This window comes from Podarcis filfolensis (genome assembly GCF_964270895.1).
Source record: "Podarcis filfolensis genome assembly, chromosome: 8".
Taxonomy (NCBI): domain Eukaryota; kingdom Metazoa; phylum Chordata; class Lepidosauria; order Squamata; family Lacertidae; genus Podarcis; species Podarcis filfolensis.
Genome location: NC_139611.1, coordinates 72,638,080 through 72,662,468, shown reverse-complemented (window position 1 = coordinate 72,662,468; position 24,389 = coordinate 72,638,080). Strand labels below are relative to the sequence as shown.

The window sequence follows — 24,389 nt, the reverse complement described above, 5'->3', positions numbered from 1 at the left end:
CCTCTCTTTCAAATAGGGAAGTGTAACCTGATGCACTGTGGGGGTATTTTGGGTTTTTTGTGCTTCTTGTTTGTCGGTTAAATAATGTGTTTAACAAAGGGAGGGGAATGAGAAATCTCTTCAGATGCTAGCAGAAGTCGCTTGCCCTCAAACTTCTCCTGTTCTCCTACTCAAGAACCACAAACTGAAAGCTCAACGTTGAGAGGCATGATCAACGCCAAATCCCACAGAAAGGCTGACCACGTAGGATCCTTGCTGTGAGGCTATATCAGTTTCCACTTGACGTGGCTACCACAGCTGTGGTTCTTTCGCAAAGCTTCGTGCCAGAGGAAGGGGGACGAAATTTGATTCATTTCCCATTTAGGTCACATTCACACCATGCCGCAAAACCACTATTAAAAGCACTTTAAACAACCGCAGCTCCCCGCCCCGCCCCCCCCCCAAGAATTCTGGGAGCCGATGTTTGTTAAGGGTGCTGAGAGTTACCTTGTATTTTTATCTTGTGAACCGCCTTGAGATCTTGTGATGAAGGATGCTATATGAATCTGATAAATAAAATAAATATGGCAACCGCTAGTCCCCTCATAGAACTACAGTTTCCAAAGTCGTTTCTCAACCATTGTCTCTTCCTGAGGAACTCTGGGAACCGCAGCTCCGTGAGGGGAATCAGAGTCTCCCAACAACTCTCAGCGCTCTTAACAAATATTGTAATTGCCATACTTCCATCGCCTTCTTTTTATGTGTCATTGCCACGGTGGCATCACCAAGAGAATTTTTTTGGGGGGGGGTCGCTGTTGACGGTCCTTCATGGCTCAGTTGCACAGCTCATAACTAGTGGCCTACCGACCAGACCTTACTATTCCTGTCTCCCCTCTTGGGGTATCTGTTGCAGCGATCAAGGGTGCTTACATGTAGAAATAATAATAAACTGCACCCCACAGCTTGAAATCAAATCCATTAATCATAACACATTGAGGGGCCTGCAACAAAATGTTGCAGTGTGGTGTGCTCATGTTCCGGCCAAAATGGCACGGGGGGGGGGGGGAATATAAACAAGGTTTGCAGAAATATAATCTAATCTTGGGGAGGGGGGACCCAAAAACAGCCTGGTGAGAACTGAGTATGCTCAGTGGCCACTAATACTGGGGGGAAATCAAGAGGTCTCTTCCAGCCACACAGGGAGATGGCAGGGATCGAACCTGGAACCTTTCAGCATGCAAAGTAGATTTTTTACCACTGAGCCACAGCCGTGCCACCGCTTTCCCCCAGAGCCTTGTATTTAATGGCACCAGCTCCGTCCTTTTATATGGCCTGTTCCTTCATCCCCCTCACCTTCAAGGTCTTTGCCTTCGACGCCTGGATGTGTTTGCTCCAGAGGGAGTTGCCATGGGTGGAAAGGGGAGTCCAAGGTGAAGCCTGCTGCCCTGGGTGTTTGTTTTCTCCCTTCCGAGGCTGTCGCCTCCTGGTGCGTGACTTCAAAAAAGCACGCAAGAGGGCTTGGCATCCCCTGTCCTTCCTGGGACAAGGTGGCACCCAGAGGAATTGATAAAAGGGGGACACCCAAGAGGGGTCACCGTTTACCCTCCCTGAGCCACAGAGCACCTGCAGCAGCCTCAGACACTCGAGACCCACCCAGGTCTGTCTTGTTGGCCTTAGAGAAGACCAGGCCCAAAGGAATCAAAATGGGGAAGGCGGTAAGGAGCTTCTGCTTTCATCTAGACACCACCGTTTTACAGAGGTTTTAGGTTTCCATCTCTGGCCTCCTTTTTCTTGTGAATTCTTGATGATCTGTGACCGTGGTGGGACCAGGGACGCTATACGTGATCCCACTTCCAATACTAATTGTGGCTGCAGATGTTTCAGGGCAGATATACCACTTGGTTTCCAAATTCTGAAGCCCCGTAGTTTCCAGCTGAAGTCTGGTAATTTTTCATACCACAAATGTTCTGTTGTGTAGGGGGGCGGTGTTCCACTTTTGTTGCACTGTTACAGCGCAAGAACTGCCCTCCTGGTGGCAGTGACATTGGAGAGGTGTTGCAGAACAGCTAATAAAGCAGAATGGTTTGTGGATGGCCCAGCCTGAACCCACCACTAATTCACTATTATTGCATAAATATCACGGGGCAGGCAAAATAGACCAGCAAAGATGGTGCAGAATCTGGAAAATCAAGTTCTATGAAGAACAATTGAGTTGGCTGCTTTTAATTCGGAGAAGAGAAGATAAAGAGGAGACAGGATAACTGCCTTCAAATATCTGAAATTCTGTCATGCCAAAGGGGGGGTGACTTGTTTATTGCTACTTCAAGAGACAGGAATAGACTGAATGTATGGGGAAGGCAACAGAGCAGCTTTGTGCTACACATTAAGAGAAACTTCCTAATGGAATGAGTTGTGTGACAGTAGAACAGATTGCCTTGCAAGATGGCAGGGTCTCCTTCACTGGAAGTATCATCAGTCAGGGATGCTGCAGTTGCAAGATCCCTGCATTGATCAGGGGTTGGACTAGAATCATAGAATCATAGAATCATAGAGTTGGAAGAGACCACAAGGGCCATCGAGTCCAACCCCCTGCCAAGCAGGAATCACCATCAGAGCACTCCTGACATATGGTTGTCAAGCCTCTGCTTAAAGACCTCCAAAGAAGGAGACTCCACTAAATGTCCTATGTGGTCCTTACAGTTCTGCATTTCTTGGTGTCACAGTCTTCTGAACCCTACCCACTCGATTCATGCACAAATCTGCAGAAAAGCAACAGTACCAGAGTTAAACCTGCACTCTGCTATGATGGTTTCCAAAGGTCCCCCTTGACAAGAGATGAGGGAGAAATTCTACCCAGTTCATATTTAAAGGGAAATCCTCCTAACGTTCAACACAATGAAAATTAAAATACAGGAATTACTTTGAAATTCTCACTGCTCTGAATTTTTCAATGCAGTTCTCCAGCCAAGTGATGTGTACAGAATTGCATTTACAGTCAAACCTCGGATCCCGAACACCTCCATTTTGGAATGTTTTGGCTCCCGAATGCCAGAAGTAAATACTCCGGTTTTCGAATGCTTTTCAGAAGCCAAACATTCGACGTGGCTTCCGCTTGAGTGCAGGAAGCTCCCGCAGCCAGTCGGAAGCCATGCCTCGGTTGTCAAACATTTCAGAAGCCGAAAGGGCTTCTGGAATGGATTACGTTCGACAACTGAGGTTTGACTGTACTAGGGTACAGTTTGTATTAAAATGCATACAGGCAAAGTGATGTGGGAATGTGGAGAGCTGAAAAGAAGAGTGGAAAATGAGAAGGTGAAATTGGCAGGTTTGCTTCTTCCTGCCCTTGGCATCTTATAAATCACCCTGTCGTGTTCGACATCTAGCTAGTGAAAGTGAGCCAACAGGGCAAGGTATTGCCACCTTTCAATGCATGCTTTTAGGAAAAGTGAGGGTTCTAGTCCTTTTTGTTAATTGTGAATGCAACACCCATATAGAAGATTAGATGTTGCATAAGTTGAATAAGTGGCAGCCGACGGACATAGCAAGGCTGAGAACAATCATAACAATTTGTAATACAGTTTCCGTCATTCTGGGTTTAGGAAGTTGAGCCAGTTGTTGAGTCTTGCACAGATGTAAGATTTCATAAGTTGGCTTCATTTCACATATCCTGGGGTTATCCAAGCAGTGAACTCACAGCAGAACATAGAACAGGGTAGAAATAGGAATCCAACCATCTGAGCAGAATCTCAGCTTCCGGCAGGGGTGTTAAAAAAATTTCTAAACCTCATAACTATTAATTAATTAATCTTTTTATTTGTATGCCACCTTTCCATAGTTAAAACCATGCTCATGTTGGCTTTCAACATGAAAAAATGTGCATTTTTTTTAAAAAAAAAAAACAAAACGAAAGTAGTCATAAACAATAAATAAAACTCACCAAAAAGTAAACAACCAAATGGAACATTTTCCACATAACTCTAAAAAGATATACAGTGGTACCTCGGGTTACATACGCTTCAGGTTACATACACTTCAGGTTACAGACTCGGCTAACCAAGAAATAGTGCTTCAGGTTAAGAACTTTGCTTCAGGATGAGAACAGAAATTGTGCTCCAGTGGCGCGGCAGCAGCAGGAGGCCCCATTAGCTAAAGTGGTGCTTCAGGTTAAGAACAGTTTCAGGTTAAGAACGGACCTCCGGAACAAATTAAGTACTTAACCCAAGGTACCAGTGTAAAAATAAAGATACGGTACAAAAAAATTAATATCAATGAACAACCCCTCTCCCAACTAGAGAGAAGAATATGAAGAGAAATCTTGAGAGAATTGCTATGTGTAGGGAGAGAGGAGAGAGAGAAAGAGAGATGTCCCACATGTTAAATGGGCGGGGGGGGGGGTCAAGTACACTATCCCACTGAAATCAGCAGGGTTTAAAAATCCTCGATCCTGAACCAATCAAACTGATTTGGGCTGACCTGTGGTTTGGCCATGGTTCAATTAATTTTGGTTGCAATCTTAAATCCACTTATCCCTGGAGTAAACTGCATCCAACCCACAGAAAGGACCAAAATGCCCCTCCCCCCCCCCCCCCCCCCGCTTAGAACTACTGATTTTGTTCTCCTACGCAAATGCAGGCAGATTAATCCACTCGAGTTGTGGTTGTTTTTTCTTATGCTGAGGAACAGATGCAGCCAAGCTCGTGACCACCACCACCCAGTTCCTCAGGCACAAAGAAAGGGTGCCCTCACAAGAACCCTCAGTTTGAGAAAATCTCCTATATTGTCGAATTTGAATTCAGTCTCTACTGCAAGGGAGATTGTTGGGTTTGAGCTCCGAAATACGATAAAGGACAGGGCCCCTGAACATGTGTGAAGTGCCTTTCCTTCCCATTAATAGTGCCTCTCAGCTTGTGCCACCTGCATTCCCCCATTCATGAAAGGCAGTGCCTCTGCACATGTGCAAAGTACCCTTTCCCCAGCACTTAATGAAAGACAGCGCCTCTGAGCATGTATGAAGTGCCTTTCCCAGCAGTTAATAGATGATAATGCCTCTATTCATAAGTCCCTTCCCCTTGCGGTTAATAAAAGGATGTGCTTCTGAGCATGTGCAGAGTGCCTTTCCCCGAAACTAAAGTTTCAGCTGATTACATTGCCATGGTGCATCAGTTCAAGTTCACAAATCTCTATTTTCCCCTCACTCTTGGCTCCAGGACAAGTACGAGATGTACTCGGTGGAAATGGAGAAACATCCTGGTGGGGAAATGGATGTCAAGATCAAGAAGAAGAAGAAAGGGGAAAAGAAGAAAGAGAAGTTGGAGAGTATGAAGAAAGAGATGGATGTGGTAAGTCAGCTGAATGCTGATTCGGACGTTCTCAAAGAGGCAACTGAGGAAAGGCCCTTGCTTGCAGTCACACCTCCAGAATATTTATTTATCATATTTACCATCCTATCTACTGCTGCCAGTGTTACTTGTTATCTGGAAAGACAACATGGTGACTTGGCAAAAGGCGTAGGTTTAAATCTCTGTTCAGCCACCAAGCTCATTGGGTGACCTTGGCAGGGATGGCGGCTGCTTTAAGGTGGGGTCCCTTCTGCTCTGAGGGGCTCCTGTAGGCTTACCACTGAGCCTCTTGGGCTTGCCGATCAGAAGGTTGGCAGTTCGAATCCCCGTGACAGGGTGAGCTGCCGTTGCTCTGTCCCAGCTCCTGCCAACCTAGCAATTCGAAATCACACCAGTGCAAGTAGATAAATAGGGAAGGTAAACGGCGTTTCCATGCGCTCTGGTTTCCATCATGGTGTTCTGTTGCACCAGAAGCTGTTTAGTCATGCTGGCCACATGACCCGGAAAGACGCCAGGTCCCTCGGGCTGAAAGTGAAATGAGCGCCGCAACCCCATAGTCGCCTTTGACTGGACTTAACCATCCAGGGGCCCTTTACCTTTTCTCTCTTTTTTTACCTTTTATTTGGTAGTTGTGAGGCAGCGGCAGCTGCAGGCAGTCCCTGCCACCCAATATCCCTTTCCCTCCCCCCTCTGAAGCCACTCTCTCTTCATCTTGGGTCTGCTTTCCCTTTTAGGATGATCACCAGTTGTCCATAGAAGACCTGGAGCTCAAGCATCGGACCAGCGTCACCAAGGTGATGCCCACGGGTTTAAAGAGGGGATATGCGACAATATGAGTGTGGTGTATTCTTGTCTGGGGTCCTCCCGATCTGAATGTTTGTGCGCCATCTAGTGTTGAAACAAAATATTACAGGGATTTTAAAAATGTGTCCAAAATGTCAAAATTCATACTCAAAGCACATATTACCTCACAACGTCAGTGGCATATTATGCTTTTTCTTTTTTCTTTTTTCTTTTGACAAAGTAATAATAATTAATAAATAAGAATAAAAATGTGCACCCCCACCCCCAACCATTCCAACCTCGCAAAATTTCAATACCCCTTGTGATGGTTTGACCCCTTTCTGTTTAACAGTACAGATTCTACAAACACCTTCCATATTTCCTCTGTTATGTACTGAGTTGAATAGGATCCAAACTGCAGCAGTCTGATTGGTCCTAGAACAATAGGATCCAAAAGGCAGCAGTCTGATTGGTCCTAGAACAATGCAGCAGTATGATTGGTTGGCAGGAACCACCCAATCATGCTCCAGATAAAAGTGAATCCACAACCTGATTGGCTTACAGTAGAATTCCGGAATTAGCCAATCATGTGCAGCCCATTGTGTAAATAATGTATATAAAGCAGATACTTTGAGGGGAAATTCATTCATTCCTCCTCACCACTATGAGCTGAATAAAGAGCATGAAATCACTTTGCGACTCTGAGTATATTTCATCCTCGAAATCATTTCTCCTGCGTATTCCCCATCTTACCTTAATGCAGTGGCGTAGCGTGGGTTGTCAGCACCTGGGGCAAGGCAAGTAATTTGCGCCCCCTAACCCGGTAGGGGCAGAGAGCTGCGAATGCGAGCGCGCCCCCCCCCCCCAGATGTTGCGCCCGGTACGGCCGGGCCCCCCTGCACCCCCCACGCTACGCCACTGCCTTAATGGCACATGTTTATTGGTCATTAATAGCTATATCCCCACACCTCTTTATAACATTCTCCTATTTTATATTCTGCTTGCCCCTTCCACTTCCTAGCTATCATAATTCGTGTAGCAGTCAATAAATTAGTGAGCAAGTCCTTTATAGCCTGTGAACCTTCCACCCCACCTTAAATTGATAATAATGCTACCTCTGGACCTTATATTATGCTTCTTAGGTAAGAAGGAGTACTTAAACTATCCAACTAACTTTATTTCCAAGAGAATTCAATTGTTGTGGTTTTTTGTTTTTGTTTTTAGCTAAAAGCCCCAGCTTTTCTGGCAAATATTGAGCTACTGTGTCAGAACTTTTAGAAACACAATCCGTTTGAAATCAGTTCTTTTGCCATATCGAGATTTGATCTCAAGGTGCATTTTTTTTCCAACCATGCATTTTTGTAAAAGAAAAGTTGAAGAAGCTTTCCCCCCACCACAACCCGCATTTGCTTTCATGCTCTCTTTAGAAGGAGCTTCGTAGTCTTGGGAGTAAAAGAACATAAGAAGAGCCTGCTGGATCAGGCCAATGGCCCATGTAATCTTGCATCCTGTTCTCACAGCAGCCACCCAGATAGCTGTGGAAAAACCCTCCAGCAGGACCTGAGAACATGAGTCTTCTCCCCTCCTGTAGCTTCCAGAAACTGTTGATTGAGAAGCATTACTGCCTCCAAGTATAGCAAGCTACCAAATGGGTTTTGGGGAGTGTTGTGTATTCAGTGGTCTGTGTTTGCCTAAACTTGAGTCTGGACTAAGGATTCTGAGGACCTATGTTCTGATTTGATACATGTTGTCCAATCACAGAACATTTCAGGATTTGGGCCTCTCCCACTAGCCACTGAACTCTGAGTCGTGATTCGCAGTCTGGAAGTTTAGACAGCCAATCACTGTCTAAATGTTGGGAGTGGAGTGGGAGCGGCCCAGACTTACAGAAATGTATACAGTGGTACCTCTGGTTACGTACTTAATTCGTTCCGGAGGTCCGTTCTTAACATGAAACTGTTCTTAACCTGAAGCACCACTTTAGCTAATGGGGCTTCCCGCTGCTGCTGCCGTGCCGCCGCCGCACGATTTCTGTTCTCATCCTGAAGCAAAGTTCTTAACCCAAGGTACTATTTCTGGGTTAGCGGAGTCTGTAACCTGAAATGTATGTAACCCAAGGTACCACTGTATAAGCAGTTGTTTTGACTCTATTTCCCAGTGATGTAGTTCAATAAAGGTTCTTCCTGTTATCACTCTGTCTTGCCTCGTGGGAACCCACCTACACTTCAGGGAGGTAGCCTTCTTGGACCCAAATATTTGGGACTGTCAAAGCAGAGGACAAGCTAGGGACTCAGAATTGTCTATTCCCCAACTCCAGTCCTGGGGGGAAGTATTTCTAATGGTCCTGCCTCCCCTTCTCTCTACTTCCAGGGCCTGAGCAGCACTGTGGCAGGAGAGATCCTTCTTCGTGATGGCCCCAATGAGCTGAAGCCCCCCAAGGGCACTCCTGAGTATGTGAAGTTTGCCCGCCAGCTGGCCGGGGGGCTGCAGTGTCTCATGTGGGTGGCAGCAGCCATCTGCCTCATTGCCTTTGGCATCCAGCTCGGGCAAGGTGACCTCACCAGTGCAGACAACGTAAGTGCCGAAAGCAGGGCTGGGAGAAGCTGTAGGCCCTCCAGGTGTGACTGGACTACAACTCCCATCATCCCTGAGCTTTGGCCATCCTGGCTGGGGCTGATGGGAGCTGGAGTCCTATGACACCTGGAGGGCCTTGTTGTCCATTCCCCTCTGCATCCCTGACTTAAAAGATGCTATGAGGAGGACACAGTGGCGAGAAATAAAACTGGTGAGCGAAAGGTTGTGAGGTTCAGGTCACCCAGCAGTGATGCTCCAACAAATGCAGAATTTTAAAGTGGAAACTGAAGGCGTAACAGCTGCTGGAGTGACAAAATACTACACAAAGATCATAGGCTCTTTTTTGCTTTCTTCCCCATATAGCTATACTTGGCTATTGCTCTCATTGCTGTCGTGGTCGTGACCGGCTGCTTCGGCTACTACCAGGAGTTCAAAAGCACCAACATCATTGCGAGCTTCAAGAATCTAGTGCCGCAGGTAAGGGGAAAGTTCCTGGGTGACTGCTGTTGCAAATGTGGCTGAAGGCAGTGAAGGATCAGGCCAGGTTTACACGCAGGTGTGCACACACAACCACAGATCAGGCTCCTGTAATTTGTAGAAGTGAAACTGGCAATTCCAAGTTCTTTCTTTCTTTCTTTCTTTCTTTCTTTCTTTCTTTTAATGAAAAATAGCCATAGGAGACTAAAGGAATGTAAGAGGGAGCATTTGATCTTTTCTACTCCTGCTGCACCCAAATAGTTGAAGGAAAGAAATCATAGGTCAGCAGCAGACCTCATGCTTTGAGTGCTTTCTTCTGTAGTCAGTAACTTATTTTGTTAAGAACAATTAAATGAGGGAATTCAGAGTTCCCCTGACTTCTCTTTATCTTCTGGGGAAGAGTTTCTGTTAGCATATGGAAGGAAGAATTCATTGCACCAAGCAGGAACCTTAAACTTGTTTTTATCCTATATTTTATTCTGCGAACCACTCTGAAATCTTATGATGAAGGGCTGTATATAAATCTAATTAATAATTATTATTATTAATAAGGAGTAATAATAATAAGGAGTGCCTGGCGTGCTCTGGTCCATGGGGTCACAAAGAGTCGGACACGACTAAACGACTAAACAACAACAATAATAATAATAAGTTTCATCCCAAGCATCTTCAGTTAAAGGGATGAGGCAGAAGATGTTGATGGGTAAACTGCAAGATAGCTACAAGACACCTATGGACTGTGGCTAATGTCATGACTATTCAGCTTCAAAAACACCAGCAGTGGGAGAACACTGGAACCAGAATAAGCAGTAATGTGTAGACAGCCATGGCGAGGCAGCAAATTACCAGCCAGTGCTGCTATTTCAGCAGAGGTGCGGCATGATCATGGCAGCAGGCTCAAATACAGTGCATTACAATAGGTAAAGGTAAAGGACCCCTGGATGGTTAAGTCCAGTGGGGTTATGGCGCTCATCTCACTTTCAGGCCGAGGGAGCCGACGTTTGTCCACAGGCGGCTTTCCAGGGCATGTGGCCAGCATGACCAAACTGCTTCTGGCGCAACGGAACACTGCGACAGAAACCAGAGTGCACGGAAATGCCATTTACCTTTCCGCCACAGCAGTACCTAATTATCTACTTGCACTGGCGTGCTTTCAAATTGCTAGGTTGGGACAGAGCAACGGGAGCTCGCCCCGTGGTGGGGATTCGAACAGCCAACCTTCTGATCGGCAAGCCCAAGAGGCACAGTGGTTTAGACCACGACCACAGCGCCACCGCGCCCCGCATTACAATAGTCCCATCTGGAGGTGTGGTTTGATTTATAGGTTTCCAAGTTTTAACGTCTGACTCTTGTTCCTCCCGACCACAGCAAGCCACAGTGATTCGAGATGGCGACAAGTTCCAGATCAACGCCAATCAGCTGGTGGTGGGCGACCTGGTGGAGATCAAAGGGGGAGACCGAGTCCCAGCAGACATCAGGATTATCACCTCACAAGGCTGCAAGGTACACAAGACCTTTTTTGGGAATGGGGAAAATTCTAAGCAAATGCTACCTTCTCACAAGCTTGTGCCTCTGCTGCCCTCTCCTGGATGAAGCAAACCATAAAGTCTGATTTTTTTTTGCCTGGGGAGAAGTAGATAAATTCATGGAAGACAAGGCTACCAATAGCTACAACGTATGATGGCTATGTACCACTTCCACTACCTGAGGCAGTATGCCTGTTGTTGGAGAAAGACAATGCAAGAAGGCTACAACCTTGCTTGGGGACTTCCCAGAAGCATCTGGTTGGCCACTCTGAGAAGAAAGTGCTGGACAAGATGGGACTGGGAAGGGAGCTGACGCATTACTTGGTCACTTGGAGCATGTGAATCCTGATAGCCACTTCTACGCAGTTGCAGCAGAGAAGCACAGGGCTTCACCCTTCTCCTTCTCCTATGCAACTGCAGCACAGTACTTCACCCTTCCCCCACTAGCCGCTTTTACCTAAACAAATCCCTCCCTGCCAACGAATTTTCACCTATCCAGGCGTCCATACTCACCTGTTCGTTACATGCAAGGAGTTTGTATCCAACTCAATTCTGCTCAGAATACACCCACTGAAATTGATGGGCCTAAGGTAATGGTGTCCTTTAATTTCCAAGGGTCTACTCTGAGGCTAAGAAACATTGGATAAAACCCACCTTTCTAGAATGCCATCTTGGTGCAGGAGGGTAAATTTCAGGGAGGAAAGCGAGGGGTAGGCAAGGGCTTTTGATATTAATATCAATATTCATTAGTCCCTTTTCTCACAGAGTGGCGCAAAACAAATTACATTTATAAAACCAAGGGGGAAAGCTAAAAACACAGTTATGCAGATATGCCCCTCTAATAGAGGCCACCATGCCACCCTTGAAATTAAGGACCAAAGCCCAGATAAAGAGAAAAATATTTGCCTGTAACATAAAAGTACACAAAGATGGTGTCAGGTATGCCTCCATGGGGAGAGCATTCCACAAGCAGGGGGCCACCACTGAAAAGGCTCCTTCTTGTGTCCCATGGAGAGGGCACACAAAGAAGGGCCTCAGATGATTATCTCGGTGAGGACCATGTCAGTTCATGTGGGGAGAGGCAGTCCATGGCAAATAGCCACATGCATGAATCACGCTTCTCTCTCTCCCTTTCAGGTGGATAATTCCTCTCTGACTGGGGAATCAGAGCCTCAGACAAGAGCGCCCGAATGCACCCACGAGAGCCCCCTGGAAACTAGAAACATTGCCTTCTTCTCTACCATGTGCTTAGAAGGTAGGAAGGTGTCAAAGTGTGTGTGAATGGGTGGGCAGTGTGTGTGTGTGTGTGTGTGTGTGAGAGAGAGAGAGAGAGAGAGAGAGAGAGAGAGAGAGAGAGAGAGAGAGAATAGTGTGTGTGTGTGTGTGTGTGTGTGTGTGGAGTGCATATATCTATATTATGGTCCTGCTTTGGGATTTGGCCCTGCCCACTGCCAGTATGCAGTCCTTGACCACTTTTCTTGAGGGTCTTCGTCCTGAGTGAGGCAGTGGGAGGACCATTAAAAGCTACTCAACCATCGCTGCTTCCCGTGATCTACAAAGCTGGCAGGGCCTGGCCCAAATCCACACAGAGTCTTTACGAATGGTTTCCCATCGTGAAGAATGCACCCTGGGGGGCCTGGCCATCTGGACATGCCCCTCCCTAAAGAAGTTTGGGGGGTCACGTTTATGAACCCATACCAGCTCTGTTTATCTGCCTGTGTCCTCTCAGGCACAGCCACGGGTATCATCATTAACACTGGGGACCGTACCATCATTGGGCGCATTGCCAGCCTGGCTTCGGGCGTGGAGAATGAGAAGACACCCATCGCCATCGAGATAGAGCACTTTGTCGACATCATTGCCGGCTTGGCCATCTTCTTTGGGGCCACCTTCTTTGTGGTCGCCATGGTGATTGGATACCCCTTTCTTAAGGCCATGGTCTTCTTCATGGCCATTGTGGTGGCATACGTCCCCGAGGGCCTTCTGGCAACTGTCACCGTAAGTATCGCTCTCCCTCAGTTTTAGGGCAGGGGTGGGGAGCCTGTGGCCCTTGACATGTTTCTTTTGTCTGTCCCAAATCTTCCAACATTCAGCTTCAGTGGATGCCTCAGAGTTACAGATTTATGAGAAAGAGAGAAAGCTAAATTCCCCCTGTCCACTTTCTTCATACTATGCATAATCTTCATAGATTTATCATGCCTCTCTTGCTCATTTTTAACAAATGTTGTGTACATGCTATTCCTTTGAAGCACATTCAAAGCAAATTTTGCCCCTCAAGGAATTCTGGGCATTGTAGTTTGTACAGGGTTGCTGGGAATTGCAACTCTATGAGGGATACACTACAATTCCCAGAATTCTTTGAGGGGAGAAATGTGTTTCAAATGTGATTTAGTGTTGTAGTATGCAGCCCCAAAGCCTGAAACATGGTAACCTTTCCTTCATTATAAGTATTTTCAGCTGAAGTTTTCTACATTTCCATCTCTCTGTCTTTGTCTCTCTCTCTTTCTTCATAGGTTTGTCTTTCCCTCACAGCCAAACGCCTGGCCCGGAAGAACTGTGTGGTGAAGAACTTGGAGGCCGTCGAGACGCTGGGCTCAACTTCCGTCATCTGCTCTGATAAAACAGGGACTCTCACTCAGAACCGCATGACTGTCTCCCACCTTTGGTTTGACAACCAGATCCATACAGCGGACACCACAGAGGATCAGTCAGGTGCAGAGTCTGGGCTTCACAAATGCTGGGCCAGAGGCACTTGTGTCCGAGAGACTAATGGATAGGGTTGGCCAGGAAGGGCAGGGTCAATTGATTTAAATCAGGGATGAGGAATATGTGTGTTATTGGACTACAGTTCCCATCATCCATGGCTATTGGTGGAGGCTGTTCCATTAGGGCGAATAGGGCACTGTTCCACCGTAGAATCATAGAGTTGGAAGAGACCACAAGGGCCATCGAGTCCAACCCCCTGCCAAGCAGGAAACACCATCAGAACACTCCTGACATATGGTTGTCAAGCCTCTGCTTAAAGACCTCCAAAGAAGGAGACTCCACCACACTCCTTGGCAGCAAATTCCACTGTCGAACAGCTCTTACTGTCAGGAAGTTCTTCCTAATGTTTAGGTGGAATCTTCTTTCTTGTAGTTTGGATCCATTGCTTCGTGTCCGCTTCTCTGGAGCAGCAGAAAACAACCTTTCTCCCTCCTCTATGTGACATCCTTTTATATATTTGAACATGGCTATCATATCACCCCTTAACCTCCTCTTCTCCAGGCTAAACATGCCCAGCTCCCTTAGCCGTTCCTCATAAGGCATCGTTTCCAGGCCTTTGACCATTTTGGTTGCCCTCCTCTGGACACATTCCAGTTTGTCAGTGTCCTTCTTGAACTGTGGTGCCCAGAACTAGACACAGTACTCCAGGTGAGGTCTGACCAGAGCAGAATACAGTGGCACTATTACTTCCCTTGATCTAGATGCTATACTCCTATTGATGCAGCCCAGAATTGCATTGGCTTTTTTAGCTGCCACGTCACACTGTTGGCTCATGTCAAGTTTGTGGTCAACCAAGACTCCTAGATCCTTTTCACATGTACTGCTCTCAAGCCAGGTGTCACCCATCTTGTATTTGTGCCTCTCATTTTTTTTGCCCAAGTGCAATACTTTACATTTCTCCCTGTTAAAATTCATCTTGTTTGTTTTGGCCCAGTTCTCTAATCTGTCAAGGTCGTTTTGAAGTGTGATCCTGTCCTCTGGGGTGTTAGCCACCCCTCCCAGTTTGGTGTCATCTGCAAATTTGATCAGGACGCCCTTGAGTCCATCATCCAAGTCGTTGATAAAGATGTTGAATAAGACCGGGCCCAAGACAGAACCCTGTGGCACCCCACTAGTCACTCTTCTCCAGGATGAAGAGGAACCATTGATGAGCACCCTTTGGGTTCGGTCAGTCAGCCAGTTACAAATCCACTGAGTGGTAGCATAGTCAAGACTGCATTTTACCAGCTTCTTTACAAGAATATCATGGGGCACCTTGTCAAATGCCTTGCTGAAATCAAGGTAGGCTACATCCACTGCGTTCCCTTCATCTACCAGGCTTGTAATTCTGTCAAAAAACGAGATCAGGTTCGTCTGACATGACTTATTTTTCAGAAATCCATGCTGACTATTGGTGATCACAGCATTCCTTTCTAGGTGCTCACAGACTGTTTGCTTAATGATCTGCTCCAGAATCTTCCCTGGTATTGATGTCAGACTGACTGGGCGGTAATTATTTGGGTCCTCTCTTTTCCCCTTTTTGAAAATAGGGACAACATTTGCCCTCCTCCAGTCTGCCGGGACTTCGCCTGTTCTCCAGGAATTCTGAAAGATGACTGCCAGTGGTTCTGAGATCACATCTGCCAGTTCTTTTAATACTCTTGGATGCAGTTCATCTGGCCCTGGAGACTTGAATACATCTAAACTAGCCAAGTATTCTTGTACTTAGTTATTCTGGGCTGTGTTTCCTCTGCTGAATCATTTGCTCCAAATTCTTCAGGTCGGGCATTGTTTTCTTTATCGGAGAAGACTGAGGCAGAGAAGGCATTGAGGAGTTCAGCCCTTTCTGTGTCCCCTGTTTGCATTTCACCATCTTCTCCTCTGAGTGACCCCACTGTTTCTTTGTTCTTCCTTTTGCTATGAACAAACCCATAAAAGCCTTTTTTGTTGCTTTTAACCTCTCTAGCAAGCCTGAGTTCATTCTGTGCTTTAGCTTTTCAGTCTCCATCTTCAGTCTTCTCCCACCTGCCCCCACCTGCCTGCCTTCCTACCTAGAAGCAGTCCAGCAGGTGACCATGGCTGTCAGCTCCCTCCTCCTGCCACCCAGCATGACCAATCATATCCAAACACAGCCAGAAACTTGCTCCTTGATGTCAGAAACCACCATGCAGTGTCACCATGTCAATTGTTATTTTAATTTCTGGTAGGTAGCCATGTTGGTCTGACACAGGCAAAATAAATAAATAAAAATAAAAAATTGTCCAGTAGCTCCTTAGAGACCAACTAAATTTGTTCTGGGTATAAGCTTTTGTGTGCATGCACACTTCTTCAGATACTCTGAAACAGAAATCACCAGACCCTTATATAGAGGAGGGTGGGGCATTTCTCAGAAGGGTAGTAGGAGATGGGTGATTGACTCAATGGGTATGGTAAACCTGTTGACGACTGTTAATTACTGCTATTATTCCTAAAGGAAAAAGCAAGAGATAGTATGCAGATGACCAAAAATAGCTTTAGCATGTATAATGAGACAAGAATCCACTATTTCTATTCGGACCAGGTCTCTCCATTGTTTTCAGTTTAGTAATAAGTTGTAATTCAGCAACTTCTCTTTCAAGTCTGTTTCTGAAATTCTTTTGTAATAAGACAGCTGCTTTGATATCTTGTATTGAATGTCCTGGGAGATTGAAGTGTTCTCCTACGGGTTTCTCTGTCTTGTGATTCCTGATGTCAGATTTATGTCCTCCCTCTATATATAAGGGTCTGGTGACTTCTGTTTCAGAGTATCTGAAGAAGTGTGCATGCACATGAAAGCTTATACCAAGAAAAAACTTAGTTGGTCTCTAAGGTGCTACTGGACAATTTTTTGTTATTTTAATGTAATGGTTGGCCACCCTGGGACTCTAAGGGTAGGGACCACAGGCACCTCAAACAAATCAATAATATCTGAACTATAATGGACATCAACATACCAGTTCATTAGAATCATTAAATGCTTGCAGTGAGCAAGGCCTCTGAGGCTAATGTCATTGCCCAGGCTGGTTCATATGGGTGAAAGCAATATTTTGGATAACTCAGTCCTAAGCCGTTTGATACAGAAAAAAACTATTACTGCCACCTCCGCTCACTCTGTCTCATTTTGTGTCTTCCAGGGCAAAGTTTTGATCAGTCCTCTGAGACCTGGAGAGCTCTCTGCAAAGTGGTGAGCCTCTGCAACCGAGCCTTTTTCAAATCAGGCCAGGATAGCGTCCCTGTCCCAAAGGTAAGGAAGAGCAGTGGGATATGGCTGGGATACGTTTCTGCTAGTAAATGTGGAGTCCAAAAGTACACAATGCAGCAATTTAGCTGAAGCTAATGTTTCAAATAGTAATTTTAAAAATATTTGCTTAAAATAATAATATACTTTTTAATTAAAGCAAGAAAAGAGAGTTAAAAAAAACACATTCTTGGGTTAACAGCAACAACAGCACCACAACTACACATCAGGCTGATGCAATAAAAATAGAAGCCTTTAAACACAGAATAACATAAAAGCCATTACTCTCATGGGTGGAATGAATCTTAAGGAGTAATCATATATTATTGAATCAACCAAATCCATCGATAAGCAGAGGCACTGTTGAACTATTATTCTTTGTTCTGTTTGTGAATTGCTTCTCATAAAGCATTCTGAAGCGATTCACAATATAATAACATATATGGAAAACACTACAAAGCCCATCGTCCACAACCTGCTTGGCAAATGCTCAGGGATGATGGGAGGTGGTCCAACAGCATCTGAGGATCCAGGGTTGGGGGAAGACTGTATCTCTGGTGCTTGTTTGTGTCAAATCAAGCCTGGAGGAGCCTGCACCCTGCCCACCAATCCTACATGTGTGGCAATAGCCTTCTTCTTATGCTCAGAGACTCTTCCATCTCCAGCCAATCTGTATGTAAACTTGTCAGTCCCTTTTGCGGAGATGGTGTCTCCAGATCATCAGGGCTGGTCCTAAAATGTGCCTTTTCTCTCCTCGCCCCCGAAATGGCGCTGCATTTCAGCTGTACTGACCTCTGTCCATTTTCTCTTTGGCATCTGACCCCAGCGGATCGTCATCGGAGACGCCTCAGAGACAGCCCTGCTGAAGTTCTCCGAGATCACCCTGGGCAACGTGATGGAGTACCGGGACCGCTACAAGAAAGCCTGCGAGATCCCCTTCAACTCTACCAACAAGTTCCAGGTCAGCTGCTGACTCTGCTCCGAAGGGCTGACTAGGCCTTTGCCTCAGTTATCTCAGAATGAACTGCAGAAAACTCTGAGGCAGCCCATTGGCCCATAAAGGCCCAGTTCTCTTCTGTACTCACCAACCCTGACCGCAAAGCAAGCTTCATCCCTGATAACGCCCCTTGCTGGCGTAGATGAAGGATATAGGAAACATTTACATGGGTTGCTGCTCCTGATTTTGCCTCAGACCCCCCACCACCACTACTGGCATGCGGCCTCCAGAAGGTTGCTTTGAAGGGAATGTGGCCCTCGGTCTAAAAATAAAAAGGTTCCCCACCCGTGTGCTAGAGTGCCAAGGTGGTGGAGTGGACTACATCGCTTCAGAATGCAAGGTCGCATTTTTGAATGCTGCTCTATGGGGGATGTTTGTCTTTTTTAAAAAGAAAAACTTCAGGCAAGTAGAAGTTTAGCACTGCAAGGAGTAGGTCGGGGATGAAGCTTTCTCTCTAATTTGCTCGTTGTTGTATTCAACTTGTGGGGAGATGTTGTTGTTGTTGTTTGTTTTTCACATGCTGCCCACATCCTGAAGCGGTGCAGTCTACCAGTTTCACTGTCAGTGTGTACCATTAGATCATTTTGGACTCTGGATTTTGAATAGCAGTGCCTATGACACCACTTACTTCAACATGTCGTAAGCCCACCCCTCTTTTGGGGGTGATGTTCTGCAGAATGCCCCCCCCCCCAAAAGTTCTGCCCTGATGGCACCATTGTCTGCCGTGTGCCCAGACTAGGCCTCAGTCCTGCTCTCCCCAATGAGAGGGCAAAAGAAAGGAGGCTAAAACGCCGGACATATTTTTTGTGGGTCCTCCTGAGTCTTCTGCTCCCCCTCTTTGCTCCAGCTGTCCATCCATGAGCTCGACGACCCTCGAGACCAGCGCTACCTGATGGTGATGAAAGGAGCTCCTGAGCGCATTCTGGAACGATGCTCCACCATCATGATCAAGGGTCAAGAGCTGCCCCTCGATGAACAGTGGAAGGAGGCTTTCCAAACAGCTTACATGGACCTTGGCGGGCTGGGCGAGCGTGTACTGGGTAAGGCAGGAGGGGGAGGTGTGGGTGGGTGGGTGGGTGTATGTGTGGGTGGGTGTGCTGTTGGTAGAACTTGGGACCTGATAAAGGCCAGGTTTGTATTGTGAGGTACTATCAAAGCCAGCTGTACGGATCTGAGGGAACACTTAGCAAAACCCTCTCACCCTCTCGTGGATTTTCTCAGTGTCAGTGTTCTCAGGAGTGATATGGAGTCCCCATTTCACTCTCCCACAACGGCTTGGGGTGTTGGAACTTCAAAGGGCATTGTGGCAAATGTCAATGACAGCTCCAAACCGCCCAGCACGCATCCTGAGGATGCCTGGTACTTGTGCTGATCCTGGCAACTGGCATGTCAACTGGCTGAAACACAAGGAGTTGCCTTGTACTGAGATGGACCATTGGCCCATCTAAGTTAGTATCATCTACACTGACCGGCAACTGCTGTCCAAGGTTTTAGATAAAGAATCTCTCGCAGCCCTACCTGGAGATGCTGGGGATTGAACCTAGGACCTTCTGCATGCAAGGCAGGTGCTCTGCCACTGAGCTATGACCTTCCTAAGCAAGTGTCCAACGAGACCACAAGGGTAGGAGGCCAGGAGGTCAGCAGTAGGTGGAGCCAGAGCCAAATTCTCTGTGTTTGGTTGTTAAACCACTCTGGGAATTGTAGCTCTGTGGGGGAATATAGGGGTCTCCGAATGACTCTCAGCACGCTTAGCAAACTACAGCTCCCAGAATTCTTTGGGGGAAGCCATGACTCTTCAAAGTGCATAGTGCTTTCAATGTATGGTGTGGATGTGGCCCAATTATTTCTAAATGCACATCTCTACACATTATTAATTGCATTTCTACCTTGCCACTTCCTTCCAAAGGTGGCACACAACCTAGTAGTAAAACAATACTGAAAAGGAAAATACTACCATATGCAGATTATATGCAGATTCATGTCCTCTTCTTTGGTGATATGTTTCCTCTTTTTCTGATGATGCCTCTAAGTGTGGTGTAGTGGTTAAGAGCGGTGGACTCGTAATCTGGTGAACCGGGTTCGATTCCCCGCTCCTCCACATGCAGCTGCTGGGTGACCTTGGGCCAGTCACACTTCTCTGAAGTCTCTCAGCCCCACTCACCTCACAGAGTGTTTGTTGTGGGGGAGGAAGGGAAAGTAGAATGTTAGCCGCTTTGAGACTCCTTAGGGTAGTGATAAAGCAGGATATCAAATCCAAACTCTTCTTCTTCTCTTCTTCCACCCTTGGTAGAGGCCTTACTGTGATTCTCTTTCCCCACAGGCTTCTGCCACCTGTACCTTCCCCAGAGCGAGTTCCCACGCGGCTACAACTTCGACAGCGATGAGATGAACTTCCCCACCAGTGGTCTCTGCTTTGCAGGCCTCATCTCCATGATTGATCCACCCAGAGCCACCGTGCCTGACGCCGTCATGAAATGCCGCACTGCTGGCATCCGGGTATGCTGCCAGCTGTTCCGGGGTGTTTCTGGCCCCGTCGGAAAAATTAACAGCCTTGGTCCCCCGGATGTTGTTGGACTACAACTCCCATCAGCCTCAGCCAGAATGGACTGGTGGTCAGGGATGATGGGAGTTGTAGTCCAACATCTGAGGATTCAAGACTAGGGAATACTGGAATAAGATTCACCTGCCAGTTCAGCCAGCTTCTGATTGTGGAAATGGGAGGCATGCAGGGCTTGGGGGTGGGCACCATCTTGTTCTTCACTGCAGGCTGCAAAATGTCTTAAGTCATCCCTAGTAACAAGCATCTTGGCGAAAAATAATAATTTACATTTTGTATGGGCAATAGGGATGATATCTCTAGTGGCCGTTAGTCATATATAGAGTTGCAGTGGTATGTAGCCAGTGTGGGTTAGTGGTCAGAATGTCAGACTTGGACTTGGGAGGCCAGAGTTCAAATCCTCACTCAGTCATGATGAACGTCACTGGGGGGACGAGGGACGGGACCGTGTGTGCCACCTTGGTGGGATATAAACTTAATAATAAAACAAACTAGTAAAGGTAAAGAGACCCCTGACCATTAGGTCCACTCGTGACCAACTCTGGGGTTGGGGTGCTCATCTCGCTTTACTGGCCAAGGGAGCCAGCGTACAGCTTCTGGTTCATGTGGCCAGCATGACTAAGCTGCTTCTGGCAAACCAGAGCAGCACACGGAAACGCCGTTTACCTTCCCGCCAGAGCAGTACCTATTTATCCACTTGCACTTTGATGTGCTTTCGAACTGTCGCAGGGATTCGAACCGCCGACCTTCTGATCAGCAAGCCCTAGGCTCAGTGTTTTAACTCACAGCGCCACCCGCATCCCGTAATAAAACAAACCATCATTAAATAAATAATTAAATTAGAGGCAGGGACTGAGCGTTCCTGAATATAAAATGATGGAATTCTGATTCACTGGGAAAGCTTTTTTTCTTTTTTTTTAAGGTCAGGGGCCTGACATTAAAACTACATATATTTCCTACCCTCCCTTGAGAAAAACTCAGGGACTATGACTGAGCCAAGGTCAGCTACCCAAGTAGCTTCATGGCTGAGCTAGGATTTGAACCCAGGACCCCCATCTGCAACATACAATATCATACCACTTTAAACACTCATTGGCTTCCCCCAAACAATCTTGGGAACTGTAGCTTGTTCAGGGTCTTGAGGTGTGCTAGGCGACCCCTATTCCCCTCACAGAACTGCACTCTATGAATTGTAGCTTTGTGGTGGGGAGGAGCGTCTTCTAGCATCACCTTAACCAGCTACAGTTCCCAGGACTCTTTTGGGGAAGCCGTAACTGTTTAATGTAGTCTCATTGTGCTTTATATGTACAGTGGTACCTCGGGTTAAGTACTTAATTCGTTACGGAGGTCTGTTCTTAACCTGAAACTGTTCTTAACCTGAAGCACCACTTTAGCTAATGGGGCCTCCTGCTGCCGCTGCGCCGCGGGAGCCCAATTTCTGTTCTCATCCTGAAGCAAAGTTCTTAACCTGAAGCACTATTTCTGGGTTAGCAGAGTCTGTAACCTGAAGCGTATGTAACCTGAGGTACCACTGTATAGTGCAGATGCCTCCCCAAACCTAGACCAACATTCTCATCAGCATTTTCCAGTCAGGCTTATTTGATCTGTGTTGATACAACAACCAAAGATCACTTCAGGAACGGCCATTTTGAACCGCTGCCCTGTCTTCTCCAGGTGATCATGGTGACAGGAGACCATCCCATCACCGCAAAGGCCATTGCTGCCAGTGTGGGCATCATCTCTGAGGGCAGCGAAACGGTCGAAGATATCGCCACCCGCCTGCGCATTCCTGTGGAGCAGGTCAACAAGCGGTGAGTATCTAAACCCAGAGAGCTTTGCCTCAGAAGCAGCATGGCTTTGTACCAGGAATATATATGATGATAATTATATTAATCTTCTTATATCTTATAGTGTGGTGGTTTGTTTGATTTTTCTGTTATTTGTTTGTTTGATTGTATGTTTGTTTACTTGTATGTACATCTGTTTTTCATAAATGTATTTATTTTAACTTAATAAAGATATATATTTTAAAAAGAAGCAGCATGGCTTTGATTTAAATCAAATCAATTTAAATCACGATTCAAATCACTAGTCAGTAAGACTTGATTTAAATCTCTTTTTTTACAGAAAGACTTATTCTTGCTGGTATAACCTTCATATTTACAACCAGATGAAGGTTTCATTTTTTGAATAATACTATTAGAAATACATGGACAGAGATAATTATAAAATTATTGTGAGGTTTAATAAGTTAACTGTTTATATTGGGACAACTTTTCTGCCATACTTTATTGGGAGGAGAAAAATAATCATTTCCTTATTAACAATTTAAACAATTTATTTAACTCAAACAATAACATTATAGCATATGTATCCATGTTTGTTAACTGATGTGGTTAAACATTTTTTTAAAAAAAACCAACAACTTAGACTGAGTTTTAGCACACATGAAAAACTTAAAACAAATTCTTATTTCCTAATGAATAGCCTTTGACTATAATGTAACTTAAACAGAAAACTATCTTTAGAAAGATTTTTTCATCCAAGAGCATTTTATTTAAAAAATCCGATTTAAATTTTTAAAAATCCGATTTAAATTTTTAAAAATCTGATATTTTAAATTATTTTTAAAAAATCTGATATTTTAAATTATTTTTTAAAATCATTGATTTTTATCCACCCTGCTCAGAAGCATCCCAAAGTGCAGTTAGGTGACTCTGGGTATAATAGTCACCATACAGGAGGAAGTTCTCCATCTACAGAGGGTCACTTCCTTCAAAATGTGGTAAGCCAGCCACACTGAAACAAAGGAAGGGCAGAGTTGTGTTTGTCCGGCATTGAAACCACCAACTCTACGTGTTGTTTGTCACTGAAGAGAGGCTCTCACTTGAAAACTTGAGGCTCTTTATTTATACAAAAAAACTTTTGTCTCACCCCTTCTAGTGCCCATGAATCACTCAGGGCAGATTTCAACAATGTAAGATTGCAGGACAATGTAAAATGGAAAGTGTTTTGCAACTATACAAATCCATAAAATACGCATTGAAAACCCAACTGATACAACAGTGGCATTGATCACATGTCAAAATGAACTTAGCAGGCAGTAGGCTGCTGAAATAAGAATGTCTTGACCAGCCAGCAAAAAGGCAATCAGAAAAGGGCTCATCCATGCCACTTTTTCCACAATTATTGGTGCAGCCACTACAAAGGCCCTGTCTATGTATGTGACCCTGGGGCTCTCCCTTTCTCTGCTTCGGCATCCAGGGACGCCCGAGCCTGTGTGGTCAACGGGGGCCAGCTGAAAGACATGGAGACCGAGGAGTTGGTGGAGATCCTCAAAATGCACCCAGAGATGGTCTTTGCTCGCACCTCCCCACAACAGAAGCTCATCATTGTGGAAAGCTGTCAAAAATTGGTAAGGGTCACAAAACCCTAACTGCAGAAGGTATTGTGGGCGCAGTGAATTTGGATCATCTGCTTCATACGATTACCATTCCCTCCATTTCCAGTCTTCAGGCATGAGTGTTGATGGTTGTGCATCAAAAATAACACTATCTGTGTAATAAGACAAAGCACCTGAGAAAACCTTAAAGTGTGCAGAAGTACAAAAAACTTTAGGAGGGGAAACTAAGCTGTCCAGGGTGTGTGGCAGCCCAATGAGAACTGAGCATGCTCAGTCCACATGGAATGATAACTGACTTTTGATGGGGGGAATGGAATGGAATATCCTGGAAAAGGGCAGGACTAGCTGGCTGGGACTCTGAACTCCATATGGCAACATTTTGTTGCAGGTTCCATCTGTAGATCCCTGAATGAGCCCATCCAGACATCCTATCTATTGCACATTAGTAATGATTTCTGCTCATAATGTCACACACAATCCCACTTTCAATACTGTTTGTGCCTGCAAAAGTTTTGGGGACGGTCACACTGCTTTGTTCCCAATCGCTGTGCATCCTGTAACTTCCTGCTGCAATCCTGTAACCTTTTACAGTGGTATCTTGGGTTATGAACTTAATTCGTTCTGGAGGTCCGTTCTTAACCTGAACCTGTTCTTAACCTGAGGTACCACTTTAGCTAATGGGGCCTCCAGCTGCCGCCACGCGATTTCTATTCTCACCCTGAAGCAAAGTTCTTAACCCGAGGTACTATTTCT

The 24,389-nt window shown here is 45.8% G+C and overlaps 1 protein-coding gene across 1 annotated transcript in view; it reads left to right on the top strand.

Moving 5' to 3' along the window:
* The first annotated feature begins 1,511 nt into the window (after positions 1–1,511).
* Positions 1,512–24,389, top strand: part of ATP4A (ATPase H+/K+ transporting subunit alpha) — a 30,256-nt gene continuing 7,378 nt past the window's right edge. Inside the window, exons 1-15 of the mRNA XM_083626954.1 lie at positions 1,512–1,694; positions 5,187–5,318; positions 6,053–6,112; positions 8,472–8,675; positions 9,039–9,152; positions 10,521–10,655; positions 11,816–11,933; positions 12,408–12,676; positions 13,192–13,390; positions 16,576–16,685; positions 17,506–17,640; positions 18,524–18,716; positions 19,997–20,172; positions 21,908–22,044; positions 23,498–23,648. Of these exons, the coding sequence (XP_083483080.1) occupies positions 1,683–1,694; positions 5,187–5,318; positions 6,053–6,112; positions 8,472–8,675; positions 9,039–9,152; positions 10,521–10,655; positions 11,816–11,933; positions 12,408–12,676; positions 13,192–13,390; positions 16,576–16,685; positions 17,506–17,640; positions 18,524–18,716; positions 19,997–20,172; positions 21,908–22,044; positions 23,498–23,648 (2,145 nt within the window). The 5' untranslated portion in view covers positions 1,512–1,682. The remainder of the gene's footprint in view (positions 1,695–5,186; positions 5,319–6,052; positions 6,113–8,471; positions 8,676–9,038; positions 9,153–10,520; positions 10,656–11,815; positions 11,934–12,407; positions 12,677–13,191; positions 13,391–16,575; positions 16,686–17,505; positions 17,641–18,523; positions 18,717–19,996; positions 20,173–21,907; positions 22,045–23,497; positions 23,649–24,389) is intronic.